The sequence below is a fragment of the Rana temporaria genome, chromosome 8 (genome assembly GCF_905171775.1).
Source record: "Rana temporaria chromosome 8, aRanTem1.1, whole genome shotgun sequence".
Classification (NCBI taxonomy): domain Eukaryota; kingdom Metazoa; phylum Chordata; class Amphibia; order Anura; family Ranidae; genus Rana; species Rana temporaria.
In genome coordinates this window covers 31,420,646-31,439,763 of record NC_053496.1, presented here as the reverse complement: position 1 = coordinate 31,439,763, position 19,118 = coordinate 31,420,646, and the positions used below count along the sequence as shown (strand labels likewise).

The 19,118-nt window shown below is 45.7% G+C and overlaps 1 protein-coding gene across 1 annotated transcript; it reads left to right on the top strand.

Annotated features, from left to right (window-relative positions):
- Positions 1 to 307: 307 nt before the first annotated feature.
- On the top strand, positions 308 to 11,027 carry KCNK18 (potassium two pore domain channel subfamily K member 18). Its single transcript, XM_040322115.1, has 3 exons — positions 308 to 538; positions 7,417 to 7,533; positions 10,131 to 11,027. Exons 1-3 carry the CDS (start codon positions 319 to 321, stop codon positions 10,970 to 10,972), a joined length of 1,179 nt encoding a protein of 392 aa, XP_040178049.1. The 5' UTR covers positions 308 to 318; the 3' UTR covers positions 10,973 to 11,027.
- Positions 11,028 to 19,118: the final 8,091 nt, after the last annotated feature.

Genomic DNA, 19,118 nt, shown 5'->3' with positions numbered 1-19,118 from the left:
TGAATGAAATGTTTGATTTGCAAAGAGCAGTAACCCATAGCAACCATTTGATTTAATGCCACAACATAGGAGAAAAGTGAACTTTAGAACAGTAAAGTTGCAAACCCCCCCCCCCCCGCGCACGCTCCCGCCGGTGCTCTTTCCACTCTTCGGATCAATAGACAGTAATGGAGCTGTTAACGCTGTGTGCGTCCCCACGGGGAGCTGCACTGTGCAGAGTGGATGAGCAGCGGAGGAGGGGAGGGGGGGGGGGGGGTCAGGCTGATGCTCTCCTCTTATCCTAACTGTCATTCCTCTCCGGATCCTCTCCGCTGCATCATGTCCCAGAAGAGCCTCTGCTGGCGGAGATGTAATCACCTCTTCTGGGCATCCTTCCCTCACCTCATCCTGATCATCTGCCTGGTGCTGTACAGCTTCGCCGGGGCCCGCGTATTCCAATGGCTGGAGGGCTCTTCTGGAGACAACCAATCCGAATCCGACGTCCTGCTAGAGAAGCTCTGGAACGTCTCGCGGGCCGTGACCAGGAACGCCGGCGCCAGTGAGCCCCCCTTATATATTTATATTTGTATATTTTGTACACATACGGAGTTGTATGTTCTGACTTCACTTGCTGCATGCTTGTTCTGGGAAAGTATTGAAGCCAGAAACAGCCAGGGAACTGGTATTTTTTACCAATGGTTCCCCCCGTGTGTCCGTTTGTGGAAAAAATTCCACCCATGAGACCTCTATCCTATTAGTAACATGGCCAACATGTGCCAAATATACCGGCCAGACCAGTACAGTAGCTAGGTGGCAGCCATGATCACAGGACAGGTCCTCTTTACCCTCTCTGGGGGGCAGACAGCTGTGGGGGCCCTTATCAGGTGTCACCGCAATTCACTTCTACAAACTGACACAGGGTGTCAATGGTATCCATAGCAACATGTGTCGCGGCCTCACTTTTATGGAGATGATAGTTGCCTGGTACTTTTCAGTGACAACATCACTTCCTGTTCTGATACCATGGTGATGTGGGGTCACCCATAGCAACCAGATTACTCAATAACAGAGTCAGAGGAGGGGAAGATGCTTTCTGATTGGTTGTTATGGAATAATGCTCTCTGCATATTATTGTTTGCCTGCCAAAGAACTGCACAGTGCACTGTAACCCATAGCAACCAATGCCAGAGTCAGAGGAGGGGAAGATGGTACATAATTGGTTGTTATGGGATACCGCTTTCTACATATTATTGTTTGCCTACCAGAGCACTGCACAGTGCACCGTAACCCATAGCAACCAGATTACTCAATACCAGATTCAGAGGATGGTTCCTGATTGGTTGTTATGGGATACCGCTCTCTGCATATGACTGCACAGTGCACAGTAACCCGTAGCAACCCGATTTCAGTTTTGTGGAGGCGAATTGTAATTTAGACAAACAGGGAGCCACCAGCCGTAGGATCGAGTGGAGTGATTTGGACAATAATGATTTCCTCATAAAATTATTGATTGATGAAGCAGACATTTTTCATCTTCACGCTTTACCCCGCATAAGATCCGATTTGAAAAAGTATGAATCGTGGCTCAAAGTTACATAAATCTTGGATATAACATTTATTTTTCCCTCTTTTTTTCCTTCTGTGAAAAAAAAACACATAAATAAGGGCTCATTTACACTTGTGCTTAGGAGGCGGCTGTGTTTTTACTTTTACCACCCCCCCCCCCTCTTTACCTCACCTTTACCAAAAAAATGCCTATGCAGGTGTAGGCCATTTCGGGACCTTCTGAAGCCTGACTGAAAAATTCTCAGAGTCAGCATCCCGCTGTCCGTCCTTGTTGCTAGGACATTGCTAAGGTTCACTGACAACAATTACTTTGTACCCACGCCATGTCAGGAATGAGCGCCCACACAGAGAGCTCAGAGCTACTGCGTCATGGGCTCACTCCTGTGATGGTGGACTGAGGTGAACATTAAGAGCGGGAGAGGCCCTTAGCAACGCCCTAGCAACAAGACAGGACAGGGAGAAGCAATCTGTGGTAGATTTTCAGTCAGGCTTCAGGAGGAACATAAATGGCCTACACTTATAGCAAGGGCATTATTCAACTTTGGTCAGGGCGGCACAGTTTTTTTTTGTTTGTTTTTTTATCTACAGGCACCCCTTACCTGCATAGGCAGTATCTTGGTAAAGGTGACCTATGCCTTTAAGTTGAAAAAGTAGCGGCCAGAGGTGTACATATGTCGCAGCAGGAAATAAACCCGTCAAGTTAGGAGGAAACTGTACCCCACCCAATGCGACCCATGCGAGTTAATGGGGCCGTGCTGCAACTGCCGCAAACTGTGTGTGATATTTAAGGGGTTGAAAAAGGCACTGAGGAGTCAACATATCACCTCCTGTCTAACGTCTCTGAAAAGCAAGCCAAATTCAGATTACTGTTGAAAAGCGCTGTCTATGCGGCACGTATAAACAATCCCTAAGACTCCTTTCACCCTAGCAGCATTATTTACACCTGGCAAAAAAAAGAACTCTGCAGTGGATCGCTTTTCAGAAGAATGCATTTGGCTTCCACAGCCTTATTCACTTACATTGGAGAATCTGACAGGCAGTGAATGCTTTAGCGTTAAAATTGCAGCTGCTGTTACGCATCTGAGCAGCACCACGTCTGCTTGTAGGTGTGCGATAGATAGGGGGTGGAAAAAATGCTGATCAACCGTCTGCTTTTGCAAACCCCCTCCCCCCAGCCAGTTGTGTGAAAGCAGCCTTAGTAAATCCAATAAGAGGCCATTTTTTGGCACAAGAACAGGCCCAGGATAAGTGGATCAAGTGTTCTTAGCTCTCAGGAGGCATAGAAAGTCCATTGCACCATTGACCACCATCAGGGCCGGTTCAGGCAGTACACCTGTAAGGGGCCCGGAGGTCCCCAGGGGCCCGAATGGCAACCCCCCCCCCCCTTTTTTGTTGTTGTAAGGAGTCCGGAGGTCCCCAGGGGCCTGGATTGCAACCCTCCTTTTTTTAATTATTTTTTATAATTTTTTTTTATATATAATTGTATTTCTTTTATTTTCTTTTTATATATATATATATATATTTATATATATAAAAAAGAAATACAAATATGTTTAAAAAAAAATTATATATATATATCTTTTTTTTATTAAAGGGCCCAGAGATCCTCAGGGGCCCGGAGGTGCCCAGGGCCCTGGATGGCAACCCCCCCTTTTTTTTTTATAAAATGTATTTTTTTTTTATATATTTTTTTTTTTTTTTTTTTATTAAAGGGCCCAGAGGTCCCCAGGGCCCGGATGGCAACCCCCTTTTTGTTTAAAAAAAAATAATAATAATAATAATAATTATATTATTTATTAATTTTTTTATTAAAGGGCCCAGAGGTCCCCAGGGGCCCGGATGGAAACCCCCTTTTTTTTAAAAAAAATTTTATACATTTTTATTTTTTTATATATATATTTTTTTATTATTATTAAAGGGCCCAGAGGTCCCCATATATATATTTCTTTATTTATTTATTTTTTTTTTTTTATTAAAGGGCCCAGAGGTCCCCAGGGCCCCGGATGGCTACCCCCCTTTTTTTTATACATATATATTCTTTTATTTCTTTTTTTTTTGTAAAGGGTCTATTTTTATATTAAAATATGTTTTCACCCAGGATTCACACAACGTTCACCGGGGATTCACACATCGTTCACCCGGGATTTACACAACGCTCACCCGGGATTCACACAACGTTCACCGGTGATTCACACAACGTTCACCGGGGATTCACACAACGCTCACCCGGGATTCACACATCGTTCATCCGGGATTCACACAACGCTCACCTGGGATTCACACAACGCTCACCTGGGATTCACACAACGCTCACCCCTGATTCACACAACGTTCACCCAGGATTCACACAACGCTCACCTGGGATTCACACAACGCTCACCCCTGATTCACACAACGTTCACCCAGGATTCCCATATTTCTGTATTTGGATTCAATTGGAAAAATGTATGAGCCTGGGGTATAGGCTGTATGAATCGTGGGCGAAAAACCTAAGCAGACCCCATACATTTCACCTTCCTCATAGAATCCAACGCATTGCACCAACACGCCAACATTTTGCCAGAAATCTCCTGATCGTTGCTAAAAATCGAAAAGTCTAAAGCCTGGTACACACCATCGGATTTTCCGCGGACAAAGCGTAAGATTTTTGTCCAAAGGGCGTTGGCCGTGAACTTGTATTGCATACAAACGGCAAAGAATTGTCAGCCAACAAACACAAAACAACATGGATTTTCTGATCTTTGGCGCCACCCTTTGGGCAACTTCTGCTAATGTTGTGTTATGGTGAGCATTGCTTCTGAGCATGCGTGTTTGTACTTTGGGGTTTTGTCCAACAGACTTGTGTACACACGATCGGATAATCCGACAATACACAATTGTTGTTGGAAATTTTTAAAGCGTGCCATCTAACATTTGTCCGCGGAAAATCAGACAATTGTCCGATGGAGCCTGTCATCACACTTTTCCCATCGGAAAATCCGATCGTGTGTACTCACCTTTACATGTGTTTACAAACCCCAAACTTGCCCCACTGTATAGGATTACACACTGATCTGCGGCTTGTAATCGCAGCTGATCCTCACTTGGGTATCATCCTGTCCTTGCAGGATCAGCCTGCACTGCATACTGGGATTTGTAGTCCCCCAGCAGTGCCTACAGTCACAGGGGCAGATCCTCGTAGAATTGCATGGGCGCAGCGTATGTGAGATACGCTACGTCGCTGTAACTTACTTTTTGTAGCTTTGAATCCAGAAGGAATTTGCGCCCTAAGTTACGGCGGCGTAGTGTATCTCTCGCGGCGTAACGGCGCGTAATTCAAATCTGCGAGTAGGGGGCGTGTTTCATTTAAATGAAGCGCGTCCCCGCGCCGAACGAACTGCGCATGCTCCGTTCCTAAATTTCCCGCCGTGCATTGCGCTAAATGACGATTTTTTTTTATGTGGGCGTAAATTACGTCCAGCCCGATTCACAGACGACTACGCAAACGAAATAAAATTTTTAAAATTATACGCGGGAACGACGGCCATACTTAACATTGCGTACGCCACCAAATAGCAGCTTTAACTATACGCCGAAAAAAGCCGACTAGAGACAACGTAAAAAAATGCGACGGCCGCTCTTACGTTCGTGGATCGTCGGAAATAGCTAATTTGCATACTCGACGCGGAAAACGACGGGAACGGACGCCGAAGAATTGCATCTAAGATCCAAAGGCGTACGCCTGTTGGATCTAACCCAGATGCTGTCGTATCTTGTTTTGAGGATTCAAAACAAAGATACGACGCGGGAAATTTGAAAGTACGCCGGCGTGTCACTAGATACGCCGGCGTACTCTCTTTGTGGATCTGCCCCACAGTATGTAATGACCACTAGAAATTATGCCTTCCTGCTCTCTGCACCTTCTCACTAGACATGTGCGCTGCTGAAAAAATTGTTTGTTTTCGTTTCATTCGTTTTTAGTTTTTTTGGGTCATTTGTTATGATCGCAATTCGTAAATATGTAAATTCTAAAAAATTCATAAACTCTAAGGCTTCATTTCCACTGGCGTTTTTACAGCTTAAAAACGCCTGTCCATGTTTATTTTGTAAAAAAAAAAACATGGTCGCGTTTTTGAGCGTTTTCGCGCGTTTTTGAGCTTTTTTTAACGTCTGGCGTTTTTACAGCTCTACTCTGGAGCTTCAGAACGCCCTGGTCCTGCGTTTTTTTTACAGCTCAAAAACGCCTATGCCATTTGCAGCTCAAAAACGCCTATGTGGGCATGATGCCATAGAATAACATGGACAGGTGTTTTTAAGCTGTAAAAAACGCTCAGAAAAGTGGCTGTAAAAACGCCAGTGGAAATGAAGCCTAAAACTTGTAAAGAAAAATTTGTAAATTCGAAAGAATTCTGAAATTCATAAAATTAAAAAAAAAATGGAATTTAGAAAACCCCAAAAATCGGAAATAATAACTAATAATAACGTGAATATTACTATTATTAAATTATCGGTATTGGAATTTTCTTTCAAATTTGGCTGTTAGTGAACGTAACAAATACGAATTTATCCGAAGTTACGAATTATCCAAAATAACGAATGCCGCATCTGAACAAATGGAACGGAACTAATTAAAAAAAAAGTTTTTATTATTATTATTGTTATTTATTATAATTAATGAGCTCCGTTCCATCTTTTTAGATGTGGCATTTATTATTTCGGATAATTCGTATTCGTTACGTTCACTAACAGCCAAATTTGAAAGGAAAATCCAAGACCTATAATTTAATAGTTAGTAATAGTTAAGTTATTATTAGTTAGTAATTTTTTGAATTTCCTAATTTTTCTGAATTGACAAATTTTTTCAAATGTACAATTTTTTTTTTTTTTTTTTTTAAATGTCTTGAAAATGTGTTCCTTGTTTAGTGTAATGAATACATGATATCACATAGGTGTTAATGTTCTTTAACCACTTCCTGCCCGCCGTATGCAGAATGACAGCTGGGAAGTGGTCAGCACATTGATTATCAGCACAGCCCCCATCAAATGTACTAATAAGCTGCCAATCGGTGCCCAGTCAATGCCCCCATCATAACCCCTCAATAAAGTGCCAATCAGTGCCCACCACAGTGACAATTAGAGCCAACCACAGTGCCAATCAGTGCCCATTACAATACCAATCAGTGACCAGCAGTAACACCTGTCAGTAACTAATCAGTACCTCATCATTAGTGCTGCCCATCAGTGCCACCTGTCAGTGCCAATAAGTAACACCTATCAGTGCTACCTGTCAGTGCCCATCACATCCACCTGTCAGTGACCATCAGTGCCACCTATCAGTGCCCATCAGTGCTGCATATCAGTGCCGCCTATTGGTGCCCATCAGTGCTGCATATAAGTGCCACCTATCAATACCCATTAATTCTACATATCAGTGCCTCCTCATCAGTGCCACCTTATCAGTGCCCATCAGTGCCGCCTCATCAGTGCCCGTCAGTAAAGGGGAAAACAACATTTTATGACAGAAACTAAGAACACATTTTTTTGTTATCAAAAATGTTGGTCTTCGTTTGTTTAGCAAAAAATAAAAACCCCAGAGGTGATCAAATGCCACCAAAAGAAAGCTTTATTTGTGGGGAGAAAATGATAAAAATGTTGTTTGGGTACAGCATTACATGACCGCGCAATTGTCATTCAAATTGTGACAACACTGAAAGCTGAGAATTGTCCTGGGCAGGAAGGGTGGAAAGTGCCCGGTAATGAAGTGGTTAAAATGTACCTAAAGCAAAAATATTGGGGGAGATTTACTAAAACTCTCTTTGGTTCTCTCACCCCCAGCATTGTCCCCATAAGGTCCAGTATGATCACAGTTCCTCTCTTCTGTTCTCTCTCCAGATGAAGAAAGTTTTAAGAACCTTTCCAGACCTCTCATTGCTCCATATATGATGAAAAAAGGCAAATGGACCTTCCTGGGCTCCCTGTTCTTCTGCTGCACCGTCATCACCACCGTCGGTAAGTGTTACATCACACACTGCATGCGCCCCAATCATCGTGATGTCAATGGCAAGTAAATATATGAAATTGGAAGAGAAGCTGTAGTGATAATCCAATCACCTCTCTTAGGGTTTGTTATGGGGAAGGGTAGAGAGATCAGAATACACAGATTGGCACAAAGAAGCAGATGACAAATGACCTGCTGAAAGGAACATGAGGAAATTAAAGCTGTATCGTATTTCACGGAGCTGGGTCTGTGTGCAAGGTCCCGCCCCCCTAGTTTGGCTCGTGTGATAGGCGGAACACTAGAAGACTATCAGACGAGCCGAACTAGGGGGGCGGGACCTTGCACACAGACCCAGCTCCATGACATGCGATACAAGCGCCGGAGGACAGAAGGAGGGTAGCGCTGCAGTCGCCACATAAAGTGGCCCCAGGGTCAGTTCGGCCTTAATCCTGGCTCTCCCTGTCGATTCCAGGGGGGGCAAATGACCCCCCTTGCCCTATGGAGCGGACGCCCATGGGCTTATTTACAAAAGGCAAATCCACTTTGCACTACAAGTGCACTTGGAAGGGCAGTCGCTGTAAATCTGAGGGGAAGCTCAGCTGATTTTATCATCCAATCATGTGCAAGCTAAAATGCTGTTTTTTATTTTCCTTGCATGTCCCCCTCGGATTTACAGCTAATGCACTTCCAAGTGTACTTTGCACTTGTAGTTTGCACTTGTAGTGCAAAGTGGATTTGCCTTTCGTAAATCCCTGTGCTCCAGTTCCAGTGGCGCAGAGTAAAAACGTAAGTATAAGACAACGCTGGACTTATTTGGAGTCTGGTATCCCTGGAGGTGATCTGTGATATGGCGCCCTCCATAGGAATCCTGTGGGTAGATAAAAGTGAAGGGAAAGGAATACCTTATGGGAACTTGGCTGCTGCCCTGCGACATGAAATTGCTCGACAGTATCATTGTAAACGAGGCGCGCTCGATATACAGGGACGTCACGCTTCAGGCTTTTATACAACGTGTTTATTAAAGTTTGCAGTTTTCAGGGTACACAAGGAGCCAGCGCGTTTCAAGAGGAAAGCCCCTTCTTTCACCAATGCTGGGGTGGTGGATGATTCGACAACTGGTCTGGAACTGGAGATGAGTTGTTCTTGGAGCTCTTGTGAGGCTTGTGTGGGCATGACACTCCCACTACCATGCTTGACTGTAGGCAGACACACTTGTCTTTGTCCTCCTCACCTGGTTGTCGCGACACACTTGACAACAAATATGTTTATCTTGGTCTCATCAAACCACAGGACATGGTTCTAGTAATCCATGTCCTTAGTCTGTTTTCAGCAAACTGTGGGTTTTTTGTGCATCATCTTTAGAAGAGGCTTCCTTCTGGGATGACAGCCATGCAGACCAATTTGATGCAGTGTGCGGCATATGGTCTGAGCACTGACAGGCTGACCCCCCACCCCTTCAACCTCTGCTGGAATGCTGGCATCACTCATACGTCTATTTCCCAAAGACAACCTCTGGATATGACGCTGAGCACGTGCACTCAACTTCTTTGGCCGACCATGGCGAGGCCTGTTCTGAGTGGAACCTTTCCTGTTAAACTGCTGTATGGTCTTGGCCAGCGTGCTGCAGCTCAGTTTCAGGGTCTTGCCAAATTTCTTATAGCCAAGGCCAGTGATGGGGAACCTTGGCACCCCAGATGTTTTGGAACTACATTTCCAATGATACTCAACTACACTACAGAGTGCTGGGCATCATGGGAAATGTAGTCCCAAACCATCTGGGATGCCAAGGTTCGCCATCACTGGCCTAGACCACACTGGCCTAGGCCATCTTTATGTACAATTATTTTTTTCAGATCCTCAGGAAGTTCTTTCCCATGAGGTGCCATGTTAAACTTTCAGTGACTAGTATGAGAGAGTGAGAGCAATAACACCAAATTTAACTTACCTGCTCCCCATTCACACCTGAGACCGTGTCACATGACACTGGAGAGGGAAAATGGCTAATTGGACCCAATTTGGACATTTTCACTTATGGGTGTACTCACTTTTGTTGCCAGCGGTTTAGACATTAATGGCTGTGTGTTGAGTTATTTTGAGGGGACAGCAAATATTCACTGTTATACAAGCTGTACACTCACTACTTTACATTGCAGCAAAGTGTCATTTATTCAGTGTTGTCACATGAAAAGATAGAATAAAATATTTACAAAAATGTGAGGGGTGTACTCACTTTTGTGAGATACTGTATAATAATAATAAGAGACTGCTTTATTTGGGAACATGACGTTCCTGTGTCTCTAGTTTTACATCGGTATGTCTTGGTTCTTGGGTTAGGGCTAGGGCTTCGCGCGCGCAAGACGCTTACTCCGACTTGTTCATTCCCCGACTTAGTTGGGGTAGGTGGTACACTTTGGTGGGGGTGGGTCAGCCACGCCCCGTGACCTTTGACCTCTGGGAACCCGCCTTCTGAGCTTTGACCTCTGGGGGAGGTCCCTGTTCCAATTCCTGAGTCCTAGCCATATTCTTCAATGGGAAACCCTAACCCTATCCCCTAACCCTAACCATAATTTTTCTCCTGTTAATGTTCGATTTTCTCTCTCTTGTCTAGGTTACGGGAATCTGACTCCCATCACCGTACCTGGAAGGGTCGTATGTATGGTGTACGCTGCAATCGGCATACCGCTCATGTTAATGGTGCTGGCTGACTTAGGAGGCATTCTGGCCATCTTTCTGTCGAAGTCTTATCAATATTTCCTGAAAGTCTGCCACAGACGTTCCCGGTGCCAATCCAAAGGACCCAACAACTTCCCTACCTTCTCGAACCATTCTAACAATTTCAGCACAGAGTCCACCCTGGACAGTCATGTGTCCATCAAGGAGCCCCTAAACCTGACGGACGTGCTGAAGAGCCAGGCCAATGTGAAGAGGCGTTACATGCAAATGAGCAATATGGACATCTTTGAATTTATGATCATCCAGGAGAATCGGAGCATGCTGCCTTTGAGAAACCAATTGAAGAGATGTCACTCTTGCCCCAGCCTGGGCACTAAGCCCATGTCCAACTCTGTCGACTATAACTTTGACCATATAGGGGATAAGGTTGACCATATGCACGTTCCAGTTCTGCTCATCATCTTTATTGTGTTCGCTTACATCATGCTTGGCGCATTCATCCTCCCGCTATGGGAGGAATGGGGCACACTAGAAGCCTTTTATTTCTGCTTCGTCACGCTAACCACAATCGGTTTCGGTGACCTCTTTCCCGATCACCCAAATTTTTTCCTGTTGCTCTCTGTGTACACAGTGGTTGGCATGGCCATTATTTGTATGGCATTTAAACTGATGCAGGACCGCATGGTCGGCCTATATAAGCAGTGCATTATCTGTATCAGTTTAGGAAACATACAGAGCTCAGAAAAGACCTATCTTAAAACAGAAGTGGATCCGTGATCTGCAGAGTATGAACCATAGGTGTGCGCAGCCTTTGGCATTAGAGTGTGCACCCCAAAGCTCAAACACACTCTACCAATCACTCACGATGTTCATTCAGAAAGGGAAGGGGCCGGTAAATGGCATATTTACTGGCCCCTTCCACCACTCATTCTAAAACATCCACGGCAACAACCGGTGGGAGAGGGGGGAAGCCGGGAGTGGGGGGAAGGAGGGGGAGCCGGGTCAGTAGGGGGAATCTTTTCTGCACAGGGGGATTAGGGTGTGCCTGGGCACACCTGGCACAACCTGTGCGCACACCTATGGTATGAACATAACAGAAGGAAGTCCGACAACGCAGGCGGCCATGTTTAATAGAGGCCGAGACAAAACATATGCGAGTATCAAACATGCCCAACCAATTCAAATAAATTATTAAAAATCGTTCTTTCAAAACGACTGCCAAGAAAAAGTCAATGAATTCTCTCTGATTCCACATTTCTTGTCTGAGAACACCGGCAGCTGTCAAAGCTCCTCTTTGTTGTCACATTATAAACATAACAAAAATCATCCAGCTGGAAATTTGCAATTTTCTGATAGTTTTCCATTGTTGTCTTCTTCAAAACGGGTTTTACATTTTATAGTTTACGATTTAGGCCCCTTTCACACGATCGGACCGTTCGGGTCTGCCTGTCAGTTTTGACAGCCGACCTGACCGGCCGCTTCATGCAGTCCTATGGAGCGTCGAATGTCAGCGGAGACATGTCCGCTGACATTCGACCCGATCCAATCCGCCAAAATCAGACGTATGGCGATACGTCCCCATCCGTCCATGGCGGATCGGATCGGGTAAGATCTGATGAAAACGGACATGCTGTCCGTTTTCATCAGATCGCTCCATAGGAATCAGTGGCGCTGCACAAGCCCCTCCCCGCTCAGTGAGCAGAGAGGGACTTGTCATCCGCCGGCTCAGCGGAGATCATCGGACAGATCTCAAGCTGAGCTGGCGGACTCGGTAGCGTAGCGGCCCCCATAGCCTAGCGGACCAGTTTCAGCAGACATGTTCGGTCGTGTGTACGGCCGACCGGACTGGTTTCCAGCGGACATTTGTCCAGCCGACCGTTTTCCAGCGGACAAAAATTTCTTAGCATGCTAAGAAACATGTCCGCTGGAAGCCTGTCCGTCGGACATGTTCGGTCGTCTGTAAAGACTCACCGTACATGTCCGCTCGGCCGCCATCCCTCGCATGCGTCGAAGTGATTCGACGCATGCGTGGAAGCATTGAGCTTCCAGGGCCGTGCACGTCGCCGCGTAATCGTCGTGGCGACGGCGCGGCCACGTCACCGCGTATCGTGTACGCGCGGATTTCTGTCTGATGGTGTGTACAACCATCAGACAGAAATCTCCGGGCGGACATGTCCGCTGAAAATGGTCCGGCGGACCTTTTTCAGCGGACAGTCCGTCCGTGTGTACAAGGCCTTACAGTTTACAGGAAGATTACCCAGCATGCACAGTTGTAAAGGGGATCTTCAATAGCTCACATGCAGTGCATCTGAAGCCAAAACATTTTTTTTTATTCCGCATGGATTAGGCGCAGTGATGGCGAACCTTGGCACTCCTGATGTTTTGGAACTCTATTTCCCATGATGCTCATGCACTCTGTAGTGTACTGGAGCATCATGGGAAATGGAGTTCCAAAACATCTGGGGTGCCAAGGTTCCCCATCACTGGATTAGGGGCTGGTAAAAGACCATGGCAGGTTTGGATTTGTTTCCATTTTTTGCTTTCTGTATTTCATTGGGAGATATTCCCTGGCTTCCAGTCCTTTAGAAACCTCTACAAAATTCCAATTCATAGCTGGCAAGAGATAGATAACCCGGCCATAGACAGTTCGAATCTCGACTGTTTCAGCCGAGATTCAATCCATGTATGGGCCAGCCGAATGTACCCAAGTTGATCATTCGATCAACCTGGGTACAACCAGCCTGTCGATTTTGAAATGCGGTTATTGCTAGCAGCTGTGATAGCTGCTAGCAATCACTGTGTTCTCCTGGTTGGGATGGTTCACCCCGCCTCCACCACCAGGTAGAACACAGTGGGCCAGATTCAGATAGAGATACGACGTCGTATCTCCTGATACGCCGTCGTATCTCTGAGATCCGACGGTCGGATCTATGCGACTGATTCATAAGAATCAGTTACGCATAGATCTCCCTAAGATCCGACTGGTGTAAGTGACTTACACCGTCGGATCTTAGGCTGCATTCTCCCGCCGGCCGCTAGGTGGCGCTTCGGTTTTTTACGCAACGAATATGCAAATTCCCATTTCCGCCGATTCAGAAACGAACGCCCGCCCGTCGTTTTTTTTTTACGTCGTTTGCGTTCGGCTTTTTCCGGCGTATACTTACCCCTGCTATATGCGGCGTATCCAATGTTAAGTATGGCCGTCGTTCCCGCGCCGAGTTTTGAATTTTTACATCGTTTGCAAATACGGATCTACGCAATTTACGTTCACGCCGAAAATAATGACGTCCTCCGCATGCGCACTAGGAAATTTCGCCGGCGGCGCATGCGCAGTTAAATCGGCGCGGGGACGCGCCTGATTTAAATTGTACACTCCCCCTAGCCACGGAATTTGAATTCCGCCGGGGGAGTTACGATCCGCCGGCGCAAGTGTGGAGGTAAGTGCTTTGTGAATACTGCACTAGCCTCGCAAAATTGCGCCGGCGGATCGTAAATCACATAGAATGTGAATCTAGCCCAATGGCTCCACAGGAGGGATAAATATTTACCTTTACAACCCCTTTAATAGGGGAATGTAGCGAATGTCGCTCTATGGCCAGCTTTAGTTTCTTTTTATTCACTAGGTGGTTGGGGGAATCGCTCCAGCAGAATATTGTATTCTGACAGCAGGACCCGGTACTCTCAGAATACACTGATCGGTGGCTGCAGGAACAAGAAACCAACATTCTCCTTCAACAGAAGCCAAATGATCAAATTTTGTCAAACAGGTAGGGCCACACTCTGGGCCAGATCCACAAAAGGGATACGACGGCGTATCTACTGATACGCCGTCGTATCCCTGTTTCTATCTTTGGAACTGATCCACAGAATCAGTTTCCAAAAGATAGGGAGAAGATCCGGCATGTGTAAGGGACTTACACTGTCGGATCTTAGGATGCAGTACCGCATCCGCCGCTGGGGGCATTTCGAGTCGAAATGCCGCTTCGGGTATGCAAATTAGCACTTACGGAGATCCACGAAGCTTTTACGCTTCGTTTTTTCTCCGTAAGTATTAGTTTGCAATCGTAAAATTAGGGCTGCTTTTACAAGGCCTAAACTGTTTACACCTTGTAAAAGTAGACCCTTCTATCCCGCGTCGCCGTTTTTTTTTTTTCAATTTTTTTTTTTTCCCGCCGCAACTCCTATTTTTTTTTTTACGTCCGTCGCGATTCTCAAAACCCGGCGCAACGTAAAACCGCGCTAAGCACGTCGGGAAAATGACGTCGTGAGCATGCGCAGTACGGCCGGCGCGGAAGGGCGCCTAATTTAAATGGGACTCGCCCCATTTGAATAGGAACGCCTTGCGCCGGGCGGATTTGAGTTACACAGCCGAAAATTTCTAGGTAAGTGCTTTGTGGATCGGGCACTTATTTAAGTTACGGCGGCTGGCTGTGGATCTGGCCCTAAAATTCAGCCAGTCCCTGCTGAACTGGTCAAACCTAGATCCATCTATGGCCAGCTTTAGACTGTTCTCAGTTCACAACCAACATTTTTGGCTTTCCCATCACTTCCTATTCTGGTAACAATATTCTCCAGGAAAAAGAGTACATTTTCCCCACAGGGACACATGCATCAATAAATACCTGGCAGAGGTTCTAACCGCTCATTACTCAGTTTTGCTTGCCAAGTTTTGCACAGTGTTTTACAAGACACAAGAGAACTGCATTTGCATGGAACATTTGTATACACAACCTTTATGAATTAAACAATTTCCAACCCAAAGTGTTATTTCTTCAGATATGTGAAATCTTGGACTGAATAAAGCAGATGTGTTATGTCCAGCTTAATTGTTCTTCAACTTTTTAGTGTTAATGTAGTCAGTTGTGTAATAATGTACCGAGTTTCAGCTTCACCTGCTGGTGAATAGAACGAATTGAGCAGCAGGGATTCCTCGGGGGTGTGTCCCAGTGAGCAGAGGAAGTACGTGATGGCTGAATAGGGCAGATATCATGTTTTACCTCCTAAAAAATAATCACTAGCAATCTCTAAAGGCCCGTACACACAATCCAATTTTATGGCCATAATTGTCTGATAGACGTGTTGTGTCGGATAATCCCACCGTGTGTATGCTCCATCAGACAATTGTTGGCTGAATTAACGCCAACAAACGTTGGCTGTTCATGCTCACCAACTATCTGGCAATAAATCTGTTACGTCGGTTTATCCGATCCTGTGTACACAAGTCTGTCCAACTAAAATCCAAAAGTACAAACACGCATGCTCGGAACCAATGCTAAACATCAGACAACAATAGCAGAAGTTGCCCAAAGGGTGGTGGTAAAGAGCTAAAAAAAACACGTGGTTTGGTGAATGTTGGCTGAAAATGTTGGGCCGTGTGTATGCAGAACAACTTCACGGCCAACGCCCTTCGGACCAAAATCCACAGAAAAGTCTGATCGTGTGTGACTTGTATAGCGCTACACATGCAAACTGAATCGCCTCTAGGCGCTTTTTGCAGCCAGTGTCTTCCTGGCTGGCACGGTTGTTTACCCCACAGGATCTCGACACGCTTGGGACACACATATATATTGGGCCAATTTTGGACAGGATCCGATTAACCTACCAGCATATCTTTGGAGTGTGAGAGGAAAGCGGAGCACCCAGAGGAAACCCAGACAGACACAGGGAGAAGATACAAACTCCAGGCAGATGGTGTCGTGGTTGGGATTCGAACCAGCAACCCTTTTGCTGCTAGGTGAAGGTGCTATCCACTACACCACTGTGCTGCCCTGTACCAGGCTTAATAGTTAAAAATTGCAACTCCCAGAATGGAATTAGCATTACAATGTTAAGCCTCGTACACACGATCGGATTTTCATCGGACAAAGCGTAGGAGTTTTGTCCGAAGGGCGTTAGCCAGGAACTTTTATTGCATACAAATGGCAAAGAGTTGTTGGCCAACAAACACAAAACAACGTGGTTTTTCAGCTCTTCAGCGCCACCCTTTGGGCACCTTCTGCTAATGTTGTGTTATGGTGAGCATTGCTTCTGAGCATGCGTGTTTGTACTTTGGAGTTTTGTCCGACGGACGCTCGGATAATCCGACAACACACATTTGTGTCCAGCAGTACACCAACACCCCCCCCCCCTCGAGGTGGGCAGCCCTCAGCTACTACACACATATATATATGTAGCTGTGTCCAGCAGTACATCTACACCCCCCCCTCGGGGTGGGCAGCTCAGCAACTACATATATAAATATATATCTGTATCCAGCAGTACACCTATACACCTACACCCCCCCCCCCCTTGGGGTGGGCAGCCCTCAGCTACATACATATATATATATCTGTGTCCAGCAGTTCACCTACACCCCCCCTCTGGGTGGGCAGCTCAGTTACTACATACAGTATATATATCTCTGTGTCCAGCAGCAGCAGCACCTCACCCCCCCCCCCCCCAGCTGTAACTCACCAGCCTCAGCTCAGCACCTCGGGCAGCAGTGGACACCCCCATTGCAATCCGACACCCCCGCTCACTACCGCACAATCTCAGGTGGGTGGAGATTAAATTTTATGGAAATAACAGGCCAGGTGCGGACGCGGCGCTGGAAGTGTTCCGGCAAATAAATAAAAAAAGCTTAAAAAGGGGGCCTGGACTACACTTTGGATGGTGTCACCCCTCCAACGGGTGTCACCCGGGCCGCACCCCCCACACCCCCCTAGTGACGCCTCTGCGGTTTTAACTTTTTGCTCTATAAACAAAAATAGAGAGACAATTTTGAAGAAAATGCAATATTTTTTACTTTTTGCTTTAATAAATATCGACAAAAAATATATAAAAAAAAAAAACTTTTTTTTTCCAGTTTAGGCCGATACGTATTCTTCTACATATTTTTGGTAAAAAGAAAATCACAATAAGAGTTTATTGATTGTTTTTTGCAACAGTTATAGCGTCTACAAAATAGGGGATAGTTTTATGGCATTTTTATAAAAAAAATGTTTTACTAGTAATGGCGGCGATCAGCGTTTCTTATCATGACTGCTACATTTTGGCGGACACATCGGACACTTTTGACACCATTTTGGGACCATTGACATTTTTACAGCAATCAGTGCTATAAAAATGCACTGCTTACTGTAAAAATGACACTGGCAGTGAAGGGGTTAACCCGTAGGGGGCGCTGAAGGGGTTAAGTGTGCCCTAGGGAGTGCTTCTAAATGTTAGGGGGCATGGCTCGTCGTGACACATCACTGATCGTTGTTCCCAATGACAGGGAACACGATCAGTGACAGTGTCACCTAGGCAGAACGGGGAGATGTTGTGTTTACACTAGCATCTCCCCGTTCTTCAGCTCTCTGACCCGATCGTGGGACACCGGCGGCAATCGGGTCCGCGGGTCCCACGGGCGTGGTCACAGAGCTCACGGCAGGGTCACAAGCACGTTGGCGGTGGCACGCACGCGACCACATGGCTCGCAAATTAAAGGGGACGTACCTGTGTGCCCATTAGCGCAGCCGTGCCATTCTGTCGCTGTACATCGTCTTGCGCCAGTCGGGAACCGGTTAAGGTGAAACACCTTCTGTAGAGCAGCAGCCCCCCAGAGCCCCCCTTTTACTTACCTGAACCCGATAGTTCCAGCGACAGGGACGAGCTGTCTCGGGGTCCTCATTGGATAGATTGATAGCAGCGGGAGCCAGGAGGGCCGCTGGGGGACCCCAGAATAGGAGGATCGGGGCCGCTCTGTGCAAAATCGACTGCACAGGGGAGGCAAGTATAACATGATTGTTATTAACTGCTTGCCGACCTGCCGCCGCAGTTATACGGCGGCAGGTCGGCTCCCCTGCGCGAGAGCCCGTAGCTATACGCCGAAGCCGGGCACACACGATCACTCGTTACAGAGTGAGGACCACACAGCTCCTGGTCCTGTCAGGGAGAGAAATGCTGATCTTCTGTTCATACAATGTATGAACAGAAGATCAGTCATTTCCCCATGTCAGTCCACCCCCCCACAGTTAGAACACACCCAGGGAACATACTTAACCCCTTCCCCGCCCCCTAGTTTTAACCCCTTTTTATAGTAATCCAATGCATTTTTATAGCACTGATCGCTATAAAAATTCCAATGGTCCCAAAAATGTGTCAAAAGTGTCCGCCATAATGTCGCAGTACCAAAAAAAAATCGTTGATCGCCGCCATTACTAGTAAAAATTTTTTTTTATAAAAATGCCATAAAAATACCCCCTATTTTGTAAATGCTATAACTTTTGCGCAAACCAATCAATAAACGCCTATTGCGATTTTTTTTTAACGAAAAATATGTAGAAGAATACGTATCGACCTAAACTGAGAAAAAAATAATATTTTTTATATATTTTTGGGGGATATTTATTATAGCAAAAAGTAAAATATATTCATTTTTTTCAAAATTGTCGCTCTATTTTTGTTTATAGCGCAAAAACTAAAAACCGCAGAGGTGATCAAATACCAACAAAAGAAAGCTCTATTTGTAGGGAAAAAAGGACACCAATTTTGTTTGGGAGCCACGTCGCACGACCGCGCAATCGTCAGTTAAAGCGACGCAGTGCCGAATCGCAAAAAGTGCTCTGGTCTTTGGGCAGCAATATGGTCCGGGGGTTAAGTGGTTAAAAAAAAAATGTGCAGCATTGCTAATAATACACTTTTAATCATTACCAGGAGGCGGAGTTTATTTTGTTGTATCTATTATATTTATTATATACATTATTTCAGTGATTTTTGTTGCAAGCGCCACCACATCCCCCATTTTATCATTTACTGTCAGTGTGTGAGCACTATTAGTGGTGGCTGCTGCACATTATTTATTTATTTATTCTATATTTATTCTTGGTTAGGTTGGTTTGCGCATTAGTTCCCCCCTTATTTCATAATTGCTAATAATGATTACATAATATAATGTTCCAGC

Bases quoted from the DNA above. Each gene is read 5' to 3' on its own strand.
- KCNK18 (XM_040322115.1), top strand. From the start codon at position 319: ATGTCCCAGAAGAGCCTCTGCTGGCGGAGATGTAATCACCTCTTCTGG. The intron at 539-7,416 runs GTGAGCCCCCCT...TTCTCTCTCCAG, and splicing joins GACCAGGAACGCCGGCGCCA to ATGAAGAAAGTTTTAAGAAC. The intron at 7,534-10,130 runs GTAAGTGTTACA...TCTCTTGTCTAG, and splicing joins CACCGTCATCACCACCGTCG to GTTACGGGAATCTGACTCCC.